General features: G+C 35.7%; 1 protein-coding gene across 1 annotated transcript in view; it reads right to left on the reverse strand.

Moving 5' to 3' along the window:
- Nucleotides 1-820: 820 nt before the first annotated feature.
- LOC121408412 (RNA-binding protein Musashi homolog 2-like) overlaps nt 821-18,227 on the reverse strand; it is a 48,533-nt gene continuing 31,126 nt past the window's right edge. The window contains exon 5 of the mRNA XM_041599888.1: nt 821-913. Coding sequence (XP_041455822.1) covers nt 845-913 — 69 coding nt within the window. The 3' untranslated portion in view covers nt 821-844. The remainder of the gene's footprint in view (nt 914-18,227) is intronic.

Below are 18,227 nucleotides of genomic sequence, written 5' to 3' on the forward strand. Positions count from 1 at the left end.
ATCACTACCACCAGCACCATCATCATCATCATCACTATCATCACCACCACCACCACCATCAAAACCATCATCATTATCCCCATCAATTTCATTACCACCATCACAACCAAAATAATTCATCATGATGCACTTAATGTTTTTCAAAACCACAACCACTTCCACGATGGTCAACTTCATAAAATGCTACTAATGTAAAGATACCCTTTTTAGACAGGCTAAAATTTCCTTAACCCCGTACTATTGGTGGGGCTAAATGGCAATTTAGCCCCACCTATAGTACGGGGTTAAGCTTAGCCCACTTTCGTTTTACACAGCGTTTTTGCAAAGTGGGCTAACCCCACCTATAGTACGGGATTATTTGGCCCTGCAAAAAAGCAGGGTTATCCCACCAATTGCGGTGCTAAGAGCAATAGTACGGGGTTAAGATCGCATGTGTAAAACGAAAGTGGGCTAAGCTTAACCCCGTACTATAGGTGGGGCTAAATGGCAATTTGGCCCTACCTATAGTACGGGGTTAAGGAAATTGTAGCGTGTGTAAAAAGTGTACGAGTGAAGCACTTGTACTACGAATGATCGACAAAAACCAATAGTCCGGGGTTAGCGAGTTTCGTGTGTAAAAAGCAAGCATTCCTTATCCGGGTTAGCAATAACAATTTGGCATGTGTGAAAAGGAAAAAAATAGTACGGGGTTAAGGATAGTACGGGGTTAGCGATAGTCCGGGGTTAAGAAAATCCTGTGTAAAAAGCCTAAGAGATCATCAAGAGAACACAGTAGCAATGAAGCGTGTAGGCTGATATTTGGCAAAAAGTCTCTTTTCCGTAATTTTTCTGTAAAATCTATTTCTTAAGGAAGAAACTTATATATTCTTACCTTGGGATGGGATCTCTTGGGGAATGCCACTTTAGGATCAACCTGTTCAAAGAGAGAAAAGGAATAAAAAAAGATTTGTTAAAGATCTATTTAAGCATATTTTAGAGCTCTGTGATTGGTTAATCTCATGCCTTGGCACCTGTCAAAGACTACAAACAATATTTCATAGCTACCTACAATACCTAACCATATAAGTAGTATTTATCACTTAGTCTGAAGAGAGAAAGAACTAAATCTACGGTGAATTTCCTTAAAACTGCTCAGTGCTCATAAACTTTGTTATTCGGGATTTTAAGACAATACTACACTCTACAATGACTAGGAAAAAATTGGCAATCCGTTTTAACAGTAAATCATTGTATATTCTCACAGAAACATACTCATTTATTTCATAGATGTACTGTAAAGAAGTATGCTATATCACTTCCTATATTTACAAATGTAGATGTATTGAGAGTAGTATTTTACAGCATATTTGATGATTTGTTTAAAAAAAATCATATGCAATTCCCAGCATTAGATGTTGATATCCCTCCCTTGACAATCTTCAAGTACAATATTTCACATCTTGGCAGTCCAAAGGTATTCGACAATGACATTGACACAATGCCATCGCCTATGGGTACGACTGCGGGTTGGGAGCGGGCCGAACAGGAAGAGATCACAATATGTACGAATCAAAACTACATATCTTATCGAAATCTGTATTGGAATATTATGGAGACAGCCGTGTATTTCAGTAGCTTGATAAAAAAATGACAGGGTGTTGCGTTTCGTAGGAAAACATACGTGAGATTGAAATATGCTGGCAGCAGCATCTGACGCACATTGCTTGTATTTGATCACCCTGCCTCACCCGTCCTTCTTAGCTTTATTTTCAATCGCGCAAATCACTGGAAAGCCAGAGGGCAAAGAGGGATAGGAAAACATGGTTTGATGAATGAGCATATTAATAACAATGTAAAATATAAAAAACATTCTTCATGCAGGCGTTCAATGTCACCGTCTTGGATCCCTATCTCTGAATTCAATGAACATATGTGTCATATCTGCTATTTCTCCATTAAAAAGTCTCAGAAGATTTCAACATGTAGTTAATTTCTTCTTGTATAATTACAGCATGAGCTATCTTTTAAAATTTAAATGTTTCATATGACATAACTAGCACCAGTAAGTGTAACTATCATATATCTCTTCTTTATTTACTCTCCATCCCTCTTTCACTCCCACTATCTTCTTCCTTTTCCGCTCAATTTTCATTGTCACTTTTCATCGGCCATTCGGCCTTCCCTCTTGTTTATCGAGGCTCCATCGTGTACAAGAAATCTTATTCTGACCCGCTCTCAGCTATTTACTCTGTACATGCAACCACGGTGAATTGCGCCAAAGTAATTTCCGTGATTGTTTGGCCCGCGACACCCAAAGGTGTTGGAGCTCCAATCGTGACATCTCGCAGGTAAGGGCTCCCGGTTGAAATATATAATGCAACGAGAGCCCCCCAGGTGAGCCCTCGTTGACGAGATTTTGCCAGGTAAGAGGGCATCTATGTCTTTGCACTAACTGTTAGCCTCTTTCGAATTCACCAGAGAGTATGGGATTCCGAAGGCTGAGTGATTGAAAGTCCATTCCTAAGATTTAAAAAGGACAACTTTTTTATACCATCCAATCCACTCTAAGAAACAAATCTATTTCTCAAACAAAAGAGCAAATCTAAAATGAATATCATATAAGCACAAATATTTGAATTCACTTGCTAAAATGTAATGTACGTGTATGAGCTATGATTCTCAAAAGCCCAAAATAAGCGATCTTATCAGATTGGTAAATATACCAGGCATTGCCATCCAAGATTGGTCAATAAAGTGAAAGCCATCAAGAAATATACCCTTTCCAAATACCAAATAGTTGTTGTTTTGTTTTTTCGTAGCATTAAAATATGAATCTAGGCGGGGGCTCAAGGAATCGAATTGAAAAAAATGCCTCCTCTTTAATAAAAAAATCAACCAATGAACATACTGTATGTAGAGTACAAGTCACTTAAAAAATCTGTGCCCCCTTCTTTATCAAATTAATTTTACCCCTCCTATAAAGGAAATCCTGGAACCACCACTGCACATAAAGTGCTGCTTCTTTCATGTACTGCATCTCAAATGAAAATGTATAGTATATGCATGTATGCTTCATGGATGAGAATGCTCCACAAATATGAAATGAGCACTTCTATGTTAATTAATGAAATGTTTTCTTTGTAGATTGCTAAAGCAATATTTGGCTGGTTGCCTAGCTTGTAGAATAATGAGTCATTATTAACACTTCATGACTTTCATGTACATGTAGCATGTACACAAGAGGGTTCTTTTCAAGTACTTTAGAAAACCCAATAACCTCTTAACTCTTTGATCATGGAGTACATACATGTACATATGTATATATCAATAAATAAAGTCAGTAAAAGATCTATTTTTCAATATCCTGTATTAGTTTTAATACCTTGAATAATTTGAGATTGAAAACTATAATTACTTTATTCCTTACTCATTGGTTAAGTTTATGATCATGTATAAAATCATGTGGTTTTACTCTTGAGTAATTCAAATCTATGATGCATAATTTTGGCTAGTCAATGAAGTGTGTTTCCTCATCGTCTCTTTTGTTTTGTTTCATTTTCACAGAAGGCTACAAGTATGCGCTTGAAATTGGTAGAAGAGATCTCTATGTTCCATGATGTTTGTTCTTCCTGATGACCGATACTCTGTTTAATTAAGGAAAGATTTTTCATTCAACAGAGGTTTTAAGTAATAACCTGGCAACAGATGTGTATAGTAACCATTGTATGTTTGCGTAACACCATATTCACTAAGCGTGTTGCTTTGAAAAAAAAAGGCGTTTCAAATATGTGTGGCAGCTTGTTTCCTGGTTCAGGAACGTTCCCCCTGCCACTGAACCTAGCTGAGAGCTCACAGCATGATTTTGCATTCGACTGTGCACATTGACACAGAGAGAGAGGGGTTGCGCACCACATGTCTAGGTGGTTATTGAAAGAAAAAAGCCATGATTGATGGGGCTTGTGGGGCCAGACATATCAATGTTAACGAATGAAGAAGGCATAGACATACTAATACTTCATACTTCCTGTTTTCATACCATGATGTTCTACTTTAAATACATGATTGACTATATTTCTTTCTTTTTTTTGATGTGCACACACCGTCAAAACCAACACCTCGTTGAAACTCCACATACAGACATTGAATGAATGTAGTTGGACTTGGAAAACCATTAATCAAAATTATTTCCTAACCAAAACGAAATATCATGTTTCCCCTCGTTTTCAACCTTGTTGACCCATTTTTTTTCCAATCACATCTGGTTTCTGACCAAATGTAGTGATCAATTGCAGGGCACCAATTGTTTGTGTCTCAAGCAGTCATAGCTGCTGAGCTTTCTCTCAACAAACACAAAAGGTTTCTGACCAGATGTTGAGTGTGTCTAGGTTTGTTTAGACCCACTGGATGGCAAAAATGCCACACATTATGCACGTACATGTATGAAAGCAAATCACTATCTATATCCCTGAAAGAAAATACCTGAAAGTTGGTAGATATTTTTCAAACTTTTGAGAATTTCTGTGGGAATCTGATTTTCTAAGGGTCACGTGTCAATGCAATAGGAGTGCGAGAACTGTGAAAAGAAGACACATCCTTCATGATATAGGAATGAGAGAGTTTTGATGCTGGCTTATGAGTACAATAACGTCATCTGGTTCAGTCTGATGTAAACATTTTCTGAGATAAATCATCACTTATTTTGTGGTCTGAGCAAAGTTCTTGGAGTTTATGGACATTTTTGTGAGAGAGCACTGTACATGTTTATACCGCATGTGAAGCAGTAGCAGTGCTTCATCTCCAACCTGATCTTCAAATGAAAGTAAATTTATGCGATTCCAGGAAGTCTGTCTGTCTCCATTCTTTTCAAAAAAATATACAACAGAATTTACTTGATATCACATTTGATATCCAGGCTACATGAAAGAAAGTGAAGGTAGAATGATGTAGAATAAAAAAGAAACATTCTAATGTGAATTTCAAGTTTACGACCAGAGATTCAATGGAGTAAACCTACATTTATGGCCAAAACAATCTATAAATTGTTTTAATAATGTCTGTTGTTGTTGTAGCCTTAATGACCATGATTATTTCCATAAAATCATAGGCCCGTATTCTGAAGTCAGGTTTAACTTAGACCACGGTCTAACTCTGTGCCAAAATTATTGAATATTTTATATGTTAACTAATTTGTTTCCTTTTGCTATCATAATAAATAAAAATATTTCAAAATATGTCATTTATCATTCCTAGACAATAATGAACAAATTGGGTGTCATATGAGTTACTAAGTTGAATGTGTACCAATTGGCTCTCCATAGTTAAACCACAACTTTAAACCTGAGTTTAAGTTAAACCCAAATTCAGAATACGGGCCTATAAGTTTACAAAATTACAATACAAATTCCATTTAATAAAGCAGAAAAAGGGAAACAAGGGAAGTAGAAGGTATGATTTGTATTTCATATAGGCCTTTCTTAATAGTTTGAGCTAATGTCATAGAAGCAGGATATGTTGAGAACAAAAAATAGTTGAAATATGGTGATGAATAAGGTTTCACACTGTCTTATTAATCATGGCAACTCTTGACTTGAGCAGAAATCGCAACTAAACATAAATCAGTGAGTTATAAATCATTTAATACTAAAAACATAAGAGTGATACATTCCCACAAACTACTTCTTAGAATATAATTAAGGATATCAATCATATCATATCTTAAACAAATACAATTTTTCTCAATTACACTTAATAAGGATAACTACCGCATGGAAAGCATGAATATTGTAGATCCAATGGCACAAATCTTTAATCAGCAAATGATACAATTAATAATGCATTCCATTTTCTGAAAATGTGAAATTAATGTAAAATATGAAGGTTACAAGTTTCTTTTGTGTTTTCTTAACTTTTTTAAAAATAAGAAATGTCTGGTAGGAGACTATACACATGGGCAGTTTAGAGTTACATTTTTTGTTCAGCTGGTACCGAAATCTAAGCCATCCCATATGGTTCTAGTCCAAGGGTCGAGCAATGCCACAGATATAGGCATCTACATGTACAATGGTAAAAGTGTCTAAAAACTTGAGTATTATACTGATAAGGCTCTGTTTTAACATAATTTGGAAATTATATGAAATGGTAAGATATTTATGCAACATGGGAAGGTTCACAAGAATCAAGAAGCCTGTGCATTAAATGATACAAATTTATTCCAATTCCCATTTTTTCTTTTGCCGTGTAATATGAAGGTAATTTGAACTATTTAAAGGTAAAAGAAAGTTGTTGCAGCAAACATTCATTTCATGAGAAAGTCTTTTAAATCATGGTTAATTGTCACAATATTGTCATATATCTAGATCTGCTACATTAATGTAAACTTATCTCTGTGAAATCATAAAATCTTAGCTCAAAAATGATCATTATGATTACTACTAACACAGAAAAGCATTTGTGGGACAATGTACTAATATTACATGGAAAAATATCTGACATTTGATGGAATTCCGTCCTTATTCTGCTCATTTTACAGCAACTACGCATTTTCTTCCAGAGCCATTTTTGGCACATATTTTTTATTTATACAAACAACAAAAACACTTGGGTGGTAATGTTATTGGATTCTGTTCAAACTCATTTTGAGATCTTATCACAACTGGTATTTATCTTTAATAATACACACTTACACAGACTACATAATTCTTATCTCTGGGAAATATACATGTGCTTTCAAACCAAATCATGAACTACCTTGGTCTATAAAAATACACACATGCATAAATTTGAATACCATTGGTAAAAAGGGTTATCACGTTTCAAAACCTTGTCCTTTTGTTGCTTTTCCATAACTCATAAATTATATTCAATATATTGGCTACTTCCTGAAACAATGTTTGTATACTACTCAGTTAGTTTCTATTACCTTCTATCTAAACACTGATTGTATCTGTTCTATATTCTATATTTGAAATTAGATGTTTCATTATTTTCTTATTTTTTTCAGGAAAAATCAAAACAACAATACCACAAAGGGTATTGATAACATGATGAGCATTCAAAATTGAAACACCTTTTTTTTACAATGAAGTTATCTTTCAAAACTAATCAATATTGACTCCTAAGAAGACGTGCCATGGATGTAGCCTCAATGTTGACTGATAACAGCTGGAGCAATATTTGGTCTTCACAAGAGGCATTAATTTAGTTTTCAGAAACAGCAGTGGTCATTTTAATTACATATACCACACCATGGATCGTAAGCATTTGAAGAGAGAAAAAAAAGGACTAGTCCCTAACACTTGGGTTGGTGTAATGGTCCATGGTTTCAGTGACAATGGGTTTTAAATGTTCATTCTTCTAACAAAGACGGTGAAAAAGTACAAATGCCCACAGTGGTTGACCAATCCTTTAAATAGAGGCCCACAGTGTGAGCTTTGGTGTTGGGATTTGCGTGAAGCGAGAGAATGGTTGATTCATCTTTGCATTGGTTTTACTTTGAATTTGTAACCATTTTTGTATGATATTGGAAGGTTGGTACAACATGTAATTCTTTGTTGGAAAGAAAAATATAGGCCTATATGCAAATGCCAAAGATCTGAAAACCAAGTCAACATACTATAAAAGAAATGAGAGAAATCTATTAAAGTTCATCACAAACTTATATGTTGGTAGTTATAAATAACACAAAATCATTTGAAAAGTAACTTGAGGAGACTGTCTCTGGCTATGCTTTCTTAGAGAACTTTTTTCCTGTCTTTATTTTTCTTCGTTACTATTTTCTTTCTACATTATTATTCAGTCAGACTCGGTGTATTCGCCATGTTCGCACTATTTCATGGGGGCTCAAATATACAATTATTGCAATTTGTTGACTTGTGAATTAAAAAAAAGGGAGCAATCAAAGTTTTTCATGTGATATTAAAGGGCAAATTACAGGTACATGAGAGTGCCTTTGGGGTCTGATGAAACCAAATATCAAGTGAATCAATAATGGTATATAGAAGTATGCTGTAGTACAGTATATCTGACGGCTAAGTATACATGAATGTGAAACTGTAAATGGATATCTACAACACAGGCTATGCCTATGGCAACCTCCCCTCCCCCCCCCCCCCCACGAAAAATATAAATGTATTTGATAAACATCTATAGCAATGCATGTGGACCTATAAGGTGAGGGCTATCTGCCATTCATGCCTGTAATAAATGGGTCAAAATGGCCGCAAGGGCCGCATTGTTATAAATGCACATCATCATCGTCATCTCCCCCACACCCATGCATGGTGGAAAAAGACAAACTTCCTGCAGACACGAGATTCGGTGTAGAAAATAAGTGTGTCATCCTGACCTTTCCGATCTCTTTCGCGACCCCTAGCTGGTCGGCTGCTTCCGATAAAGAAGAAATGGCTGAACATGGAAAATGACTGGAAGCCATTTTAATTTGAGCTGAGACTAGGAAAACAGCTTTTGAGTGGTCCTCTGATTTCAAATTTTAACCATTCCTTAATCAGTTCACAAAGAAACTAAAAATCATCAGTCACAAATTAAGCCTGATAAATGTTCTTTGGGCGAGCATATTCATTTCTGTTTCTCTAAATCAGATGTGGAAATGTTAAGTTTAAATTCATATATGAATATTCCTTGAGGATCAAGAGTAAAGTTCTCCTCTTCTGTAGGCCTATGAATTTTAAGGTGACCCACATTGTATCAAACTTTGTATTACTAATCAAATGTCTTTTTTTCATAACATATTTCATAAATCATGAATTCAAGCAGATTTAAATTCTATTTTTAAATGCAATGAAAGGAACATAAATTGCATGGTGTCAGTTATAAAGTGAAATTATGAAAACCTGATGGATATTCATAAGTAAAAACACACACAATTTTTTTTTTAAGATCTTGAATGCATACTACTGAAACTAAAGAGCACATCTATTGCAATCAAGATTTTGTGTGACTTTAGGGTTTGTAAAACTAAACTAGAAGGGGAATTCATTGAGCGCATGCATTCATGTTTAATTCATAAATATAGTTCTCCTACAGTCACCTATTCATAAATTCATTCACTCATTTAATCATCCCATACTCGTTGATGGGCCAAAGGCAAAAGGCACTTCACATAGTCTGATATTACAGACACCTTAACATTTTTATCAATAATTTTCTCGGGTACGGTTTTTCAGGGAGGCAGCCATCTATGAGTGTAAAAGGATGATATATGACAATAAGATAATATCATTATCATTTGTTTGGCATCACGTGCACATGGCCTGGGAGGCACAAAATCAAATAGTTCTAATCGCTATGACCCGCAGGTCTCTCTCCTCTTGATACAACTGACTGGGGTATGCAGGTGGACCACTTCACCAGGGTTTCCCTTACTCTTGATATTGAATTTAAAAACTTGAAATTCTGTAATGAAAAGATTGCAGTGGGTTCTTCACATACAAATGTTGTGAATCTCCTCTACAAAGGGGCCTCCATTTGACATCTTATCAGAGGGACAGACTGTTTTCACAGGCGGAGGTCCCATTCACACTATATTGGCTTTAGTCTTCTGCCTGGAGAAGACTACCCCACACTCAATTGACTGAGCAACAACTAATCAAAAAGCTCTAAAATGGGGGAATATTGAGACATACATCTATCTCACACTGAACACTAGCTTTCATTTTATTTTTCAATTTTTTTTAAACTCTATTATCTGGGCCCCATTTCAATAAACAATATTTTGATATGCTCCTGTTACACCTGGTAGCAACATCAATAATTGCCCAGTTACCATGAATGCAACTTCTTCAGGAAGCGTGGACCATGGTCATGATGGTGCCAACTTGAACAGAAGTAGATGAAATTCAATTCAACATTGTTGCTAGCAAAAACACATTATGGACTATTCATTTACCAATGTTCAGTTTTCTACAGCATAACACCATGAAAGAGCGATGATAATGTGCAGACCTGAGACCATGTTCAAGCATTTCCTCCGGTGATCAAGATACTTATGAAAACCAAAATAGCTATTACGATGGTTTGTGAAATGAAAGATACCATAGATCAGAAGGTTACCACCACAACCCTACAATCCTGGGAGCCCCAGATATAGGGATCAATTACCGCTATAAAAACAAATACCATTTCTCTCATTAGCTGCACGCTAATGGCCCAAACCATCAAGACAATGCTCGAATAACAAATCCCTCTTAGTATTAATTGACAAGCTTTCATTTATTAGTCTGGCAAATGAGGCTTGATGGCAAAGAGCCTTGGCAACATGACTGACAATGTAATACCATGTTACATAAATGCACAGCATCATAGCATTTTGCATGAATTATTGTTGTACTAGATAAGGTCGCATTTTAAATAGGATATAGGCCTACTACTTACATGTAGCTTCTTAAGCGCTTAGAGACATGTTTTGTGATAAGCGGTATTGATCATTATTATTATCTCAACTCAGGTGAAGTAGATGGGTATTATAACATCAAATTCAATTACTTGAATTTCTTGTGCCTTATTTGGGTAGCTTGCGCTCAACTCAGGGTAATGGTTGAGCACTTGCCATACATGTAAGCATCATAATAGTTGCATGATCCCTTGTGGTAACACCTAATTATTTCATGAACATGTTTCACACATCCAGATTTGAAAATTGAATGCTGTATTTTCAAAAGATCTTATAGGCCTATATATAAACATCATTACGCAAAGAACATTGCTTGCAATTTGTATAGGCCAAATAAACATTTGCGTTAAAAAGTTCAGATTATATCACCCCTTGAAAGAATTATGAAATATAACTTAGGTCAATCTAATGGAGGCATCATGCATTTGTGTGCATGGTTGAGGTTGATTTTCCTTCTATTCTTTTGTTGTCACAAATAAGAAGTCTGGAACAACAGCGCATGCCAGGAATTCCGGCCTGGAGAGCGAGGGCAGCAGATGAAATGGACAGCGGGGGATCCCCAGCTGCTGGCAGTCAAGATGGCTCTTAAACATTCAAGTTCTTATAGAAGCTCAACATCGCTTGGGCATTTTTTCATAATTGAAAGGAATTTGGAAAAGCACAGGTCTTAACTAAGACAAATAAACAGCTATTTGGTTGATTAATCCAACTGGGGCATCTCGAAATGGACCAATTACAAAAGAGAAACTCTATAAGCCTTTTTGTAAGAAATGTACTTTAGGCATAAGAGAATGAGTTGGAAGGCGAATACTGGTAGTAAGTTATTCCAATCAAACATGTAAGCAAGTACTATAGTAGGCTTACTACAGTTACATGTATTCACAAAATATATATCTCAAACCACAGAGATTCAGTAATATGGGGCCTTCTACAATAATACTCTGTAATTCAATCAATTCACAGCATGAAATCTGAGCGATTCATGAAATTTGCGTAAGATCTATGGCTTTTTGTTATAATATTGCTAGTTTTACGGTAATGAAATTACAATTTTGGCTCCACATGGGATCAATCATTAAGAGGAATGCTAATAACATGGTACATTTCTTCCCACTCGGGTGTATAGGGATATTCCTTTTTACTCCACACTGTCACTCCAGTTCTAGTACAAACTAACGAATTGCATTACATCACGTCTCTACTGCGGAACACAGAATCACCAACACAGACGCAATGTTCCCAGCTGACTGCCATGTGTCAAATATGGGACAACTTCTTCCATGCAAACTACCCCCAGGGGAGTTTGCATGCTCATTAGCCTAGCTGCCTATACACTTTCTTACCGAATACGTGTATATTCATTCCTTCTCGTACTGGCCTGTGCATTACATACTGTGGCTTATTCAATCCACGTAATTCAATGTGTCAAAAAAGGAGCAAAATATTAGTATTTGCAACCAAAACTCAGCAATTAGGTGTTATTCATTTGTTTTTATTTGCCAAAAACATCTACATGTACATTTAAGGATTAATTTTACTTTGACAAAGCCATAATCAATGAGAGAGTAACTTTTTTTAATGACAGAAAAAAAAATCCATTGTAGATATGAATGAACTATCCACGTGTATTTCACTATACATGTATTTGGCTTCAGTATATGTCTGTCACCTTTCAAAATCAAATGTATGCACAATTTCAACAACTATGTTTCCTACATACGTATTCTATCATGTACCCCTCAGTCATAGAGGCCTATGCCCATTGGAATAAAATCAGAGTTGCCAACCCTTCATGGAATATTCATGAGATGTGTTCTAACAATGTAAATTCAGTGTTTACTTCCCGATTTAATGACTGCGAAAAAACTTTTGTTAACTTATTTTGTCTCTTAAGAAAACATTTGGTTCAGATGTTCGGTTATGCACATAATGTTAGACGTAATTTCTTATCTGATTATTATTCTGTAACGGTTGGCATCTCTGCAAGATAAATGATTGTCCCTGAATTCACTGAGCATTTGTGAACAAGTTTTTATGGTTTGATTCTTTTCAGATAATCTAAGAGGAAATACCTGACAGCGCATTAGCTTGACATAAATTTCATAATTGATACATGATAAAAGAATTCAATTTCAATAAGGACTATTTCCATGAGCATTGGCAGCTGCATCCATGTTATCCTGATAGAGAACCTCTCAAAATTCATAGAGTAAAGGTGGATATCTCTGGCAGCTGGCAGAGATGCATCAATACAGGAGAATCCAGTTTGAGAAGACAGAATTGGGATGGTAACATCACTCTCCTTCCTCCAATCATATTGAATGTCATTTCAATCACAATGAATTAGCAACAGTTGACCCCCACCTTAACCCCTGCTTCCACTGCACAGTTTGGCCCATCAAAAACCATCTCTGACTAGACAGTGTCTGTGATATCACATCACGACAAATGTAAAATATTGGTACATAATAGCGCACCTCCCCCCCCCACCTTCCGATCATTGATCTAACTTAGCAACATAATCTATACTTTCAATAGCACTGGGTCCACCATCCCCCCCCCTTCACTGATCAAACAGTCAAACTGATCAATGGCTTGCCTTGGATTTGATGTCATTACAATCCAAAATGAACTGGAATGACCTGACCCCCACCCCAACCCCTTCCCCGAACTTAACTGATCAATGACGTCAAGTGTGTGAGGATACAATGGTGGAAATTGATACTAATCTCTGCATCAGACAGAACGGTTCTATGCATTATTCAGTGTATGTTTCCATCTTTGAGACAACTTGGAGTCTTGCCTTGCACTTATGTCAAGAATCTATATTTCGTACATCTATCTTTAGGATCTCTTTAAACCTTTAAGTCATCTTTTACTGGACATTATTTTGTATGTTATCACATGTATGATGTTCAATTTAAAGGCAGAAGTAACTTTGTCAAGGGTTTGAAATCAAACTTGCCATGATTCCAGCTACAAATCCTTTCTTTTTACCCAAGTGTGCCCCCATTCAAATATGTAAAATGGCAAGGCACAATGAATTGATTTTAAGTCAAAATTATATATTATTAAATATTTTGATTTCACATTCCATTGCAACTTTCATTTGACTTAGATGCATTCTAGTCTCTACTTCCAACAGACAACTACATTGTAAACCCTCAAAGTGAAATTCAGACAATAAATATTGGGGATTGTCACAAATTCTGAAATTGTGTCTAAAAGGAACTTTGGAAGAAAAAGTCTAATGACTATACCAGTTTTCCTCTCTTTTTTTTCTCAATGAATGTACTTTCAAAATTATACCCATGGATCAAGGATGTATCAGACTGGCAGAATTCCAAATGGAGAAAAAATATAACACTGTTCAATTATAAAATTAGATTTTACATAAAAAAATTTGTGTGAAACTTTAATGCCTTAAATACCTCTACAACTGATAAGAAAAAAAATATAATCATTTTTTAGAATCCTTTGAATAAGTTCGCCTTTCATAGAATAAAATTCAGATTATTTACAAGATTGCATGACCAATATTCATAAAGCAATAAAAGCAATACCTATTTTTGCTCAATCAGATTTGCATGCATGGGACTGCATGCAATTGCAAAAGGTGTTTTGAACCACAAATGTGAGAATAATCAGTCAAATTGTGGTTCTAAACTGATAAATTCACGGTTGCATTGAGGGTAATAGACTATGATAAGAAGTTTTTTTTTCACTACATGTAAATCAATCATTGATTCATTTAAAGATAAATTCCAGTTTTGGTAACGATCTCAAAATGACTTTTTACAGAATCTAATATAATGACCACCCAAGTGTCTGTTTGTATGAATAAAAAATATGTGCCAAAGGATTCTGGAAGAAATTGTGTAATTGCTGAGAAATGAGCAAAATAAGCGCGGATTCGGTCACTTCCGTCGGGTCTTTATTCCAGCAATAATAATACACTGTCCCATGTGTGTCTATCTGTGTTGGTGATCTTCATTGTGATCTTTTTTCAGCGTAGATTTCAAGATTTCACAAAGTTCAGTTTATGTAATTGTACCAGATCTAGATCCTCGATGATATATTGACAATTAAGCCTGGTTTTACAGGCTTTCTCTTGAAATCAGTGTTTACTGCAACTACTGGCATTTCTCTTTAATAAAAGAAGGTGCAATTACTGTTCTAAAGATAAAACCTGATAAGAAAAACAATGTGATTAGCCTACTACATGTAGCCTACATAATTATGTACAACATAGTTTTCATTGAAAGCATGTGCTCCTTCAACAAGAAGTTATCATATATTATTATGCATGTATCTGACTTCTTCTTTATCAAAACACTCCTTATCTTTCTCTTCTACATGAATGTTTGCAAACAAAGGAATGTGGATTAAACACATTCTCAATAATAATAAATACAAATGCAAACATGAAAAGACCTACCATACATGTAGCATGACACACAAAATGAAATATTTCCAAAGGGTGATACCGAGATGTCAATTAAGCCTTTTACAGCAAAAAATAATACAATTGGTGCTTAGTATTATTCAATGCAGTAAACAGTTTTTTTTTTCTTTTTATTTTAAGACAAGCCAAAAACTATTTGCCCCTCCCCCCTGGAATGCCTTTCTTGATTATTATTTCAGACATTACAACTGAAGGGATCCATGAGTAATATCGCCCTGATATTTACATGTTTATGAACATGTGAGGTCAATTACATATAGACAGAGCCTCAGCATGAAATATTAGAGACTGAATAGAAGTCCATGAAATCTAATACCTACATATAAAATATTTTCTTGTTGATTGCCAGGAGATATCATTCAACTACGACATATGCACATGCTAAATTGGACAAGAGAAAGAAGATGCTTTTGGTCAATTTTCCAAGACCGTTACCAAGCACCTGTTTTTAACTGGCCAGCGGCGGCATCTCGTCTTCAACCTTCTACGTTTCACGCCAAATCACTTAGATTGACATGGGACGATGCGCCTCCGCTCACGGGCCGCTTCCTAAAAGGCTCTCCTGATCCCTCAACAAGCAAAATGGCCACTTGCTTGATCAGTGCTGGTAGTCTTCACTCCACACTCTCCTCATTTGTATCCCAATTTCTTTCTGATAGCCACATACCAATATCTTATAACAGGTATTCATTTATGACAAAAATCTATCACAGTAATCTTTAAATTCTTGTTTCTATGTATCAATAAGAACTTCATAGTTCCCAAGTTTTGGTCAACCCAATTGTCAAAATTTGACATTTTTTAGGACCAAATTAGACACCATGTCCATGCTATAGTGGTAGGCTATAATAATGCTCAATAACTTCATTAAAAATATTCCAGTAAAATGTGCGGTCTCAATACGAATTCAAAGACTACAAACGAAAAATCCATAATAGGCCTACATGTACACGTATATTAAATTGGGATTGAGTTACGATGAAATTTCACAATTTGCATTCCAACTTTGTAGAAAAGAACATTACATATACATATCCTGTACAATAAAATGTACGTTATATATACTTCATATTCGATTCGAAGGCACAAGGGTGAGCAAGATGACATTCAGAACCTTGCATGGGTAATTTAACTGTACAAGTATGTTCAGACAGTGGATCTATGTAACAGGTCCATGTTCAGACTTACCACCTTGTCAGATAGGCCAATATCATCAACAACAAATAAAACTTATATCAACAACTAATTAAATTATCTGGTGAAAGTCACAGGTAAAAAAAGCAAGACTACTATTAAACTATATCTAACCCCTCGGAAGGGATGCGACGGGACTGATCGAGGGCCTGTATTTTTATCAAGACGTACGGAAAAGCAAGAGAAGTGGATATTCCTTTGATTATGATTCACTGGAATCTGACCTGCATAGCTAAATACCCTTCAGGTGGCACTTGCCGGCAACGCTGCCGCAAGGAGAGTATCCCATCATCTTAAACTCAGGTGAGACAGGTAACTCAGGTAAGTGAGGTCAGGACAGGTGCTTTTATACCATGAATGAATCATAGCACGGTGTAGGTATGTAGTGTCCAACCATTGATGACGACACCCACCCAAGCTCCCATTCCCACCAGTGTGACTATACCGTATAAGGGCATGATGGAATATTATTCCGATTCGATAGTACCAGGATTTACTTTCAACTTGCAACCGTTCATCAGATATGTATGAAATATATGTTACATATACTTTAGGGGTGCAAGTATACATATGACTGCATTGTGCCAATTGTTATGACCCAAACTGGCCTTAACTCACACATGTCTGACCTTTGAAGACCTTGGAACAAGCCAACCAGGGCCTCAATCCACACAATTTTTTGGAAGAAAATTCTCCTACTTTAACTTTAAAGGTCAAGTCCACCTCAGAAAAAATTGATTTGAATCAATAGAGAAAAATCAGACAAGCACAATGCTGAAAAATTCATCAAAATCGGATGTAAAATAAGTTATGACATTTCAAAGTTTCACTTATTTTTAACAAAATAGTTATATGAACGAGCCAGTTACATCCAAATGAGAGAGTCAATGATGTCACTCACTCACTATTTCTTTTGTTCTTTATTGTTTGAATTATACAATATTTCAATTTTTACGAATTTGACGATTAGGACCTCCTTGCCTGAAGCACAAAATGTTAAAATAATGGAATTCCACGTGTTCAGGGAGGAATGAAGCTTCATTTCACATGACAATGACGAGAAAATAAAAATATTTCGTATTTCATATAATAAAATACAAAAGAAATAGTGAGTGAGTGATGTCATCAGTTCCTCATTTGCATACCGACCGAGATGTGCATATAACTATTTTGTGAAATGAAGCGAAACTTTAAAATGCCATAACTTTCTTATTTTACATCCGATTTTGATGAAATTTTCAGTGTTATGCTTGTTGAATTTTTCTTTTTTTATTCAAATCAGGTTTTTGTTGGGGTGGACTTTTCCTTTAAGGAGGTAGGTCTACTATGTCAGTGTACAGAGCACAATCTTGGTTTCCCCAATCTCAACAAAGAATCGGGGAGTTCTAAAATCATAAAAACACCATTCTGTCTTCATTGGCAGCAGATAGTTTGACTTCCCTGTTTCACAACCCATTCACTCATACTGACTTCACAAGTGATTCGTCATCCTTCTTTTTCTCAACAATTTTCTGTAGTCTGAAAGGCCTTGTGTCCAGCTATCGATAGCAGTACTATCAATGACAATGTTTAGATGAGATCTAGGAAGGAGGAATGGGGGATGAGGCATGGGACTGTGAATGACTGACCATTTAATTCTGACCGAATGACTCATGACTGGACCTTCATTCAACTATCATACCACTACTCTAGGAGAAAAGTAATATTGTTTAATGCTTTACTAGTATCCCTGAACTGATGAATATATAAAAATACTTAAGTTTTCATCGTATTCAAAATAGGGTCTACCACCCTTATCACAAAAATTGCTCATTTCAAATCCACAAGTTTATAAGAAGCAACAAAATTTTTTTTTTTTAATTATTATTAAACTATCAAATACAAGCATATGAATATTTGCAATTTTGACTAACAGTGAGGATTCAACTGCTTTCTTTGATCACCCATTCCATCCACATATATAGTCTAACCAAGACGTTTCTCATTCTTTGCTGGACAAAATCAATTTCTTGGAGTCTGGAGGCCAAGACTACAGGAGTGGATAAGTCGAAGCCTATGTGAATGATTAAAGAGCCTTGTTTTGTCATCCAGCTTCAGAAACCATGAACTTCCTTCATGGTTTTACCTGAAGCTCTTGCTGGCCGGCCAGTCCTTGGGTTATGATTCACACAGATCTGACCT

This window comes from Lytechinus variegatus, chromosome 2 (genome assembly GCF_018143015.1).
Source record: "Lytechinus variegatus isolate NC3 chromosome 2, Lvar_3.0, whole genome shotgun sequence".
In the NCBI taxonomy this organism is placed as follows: Eukaryota; Metazoa; Echinodermata; class Echinoidea; order Temnopleuroida; family Toxopneustidae; genus Lytechinus; species Lytechinus variegatus.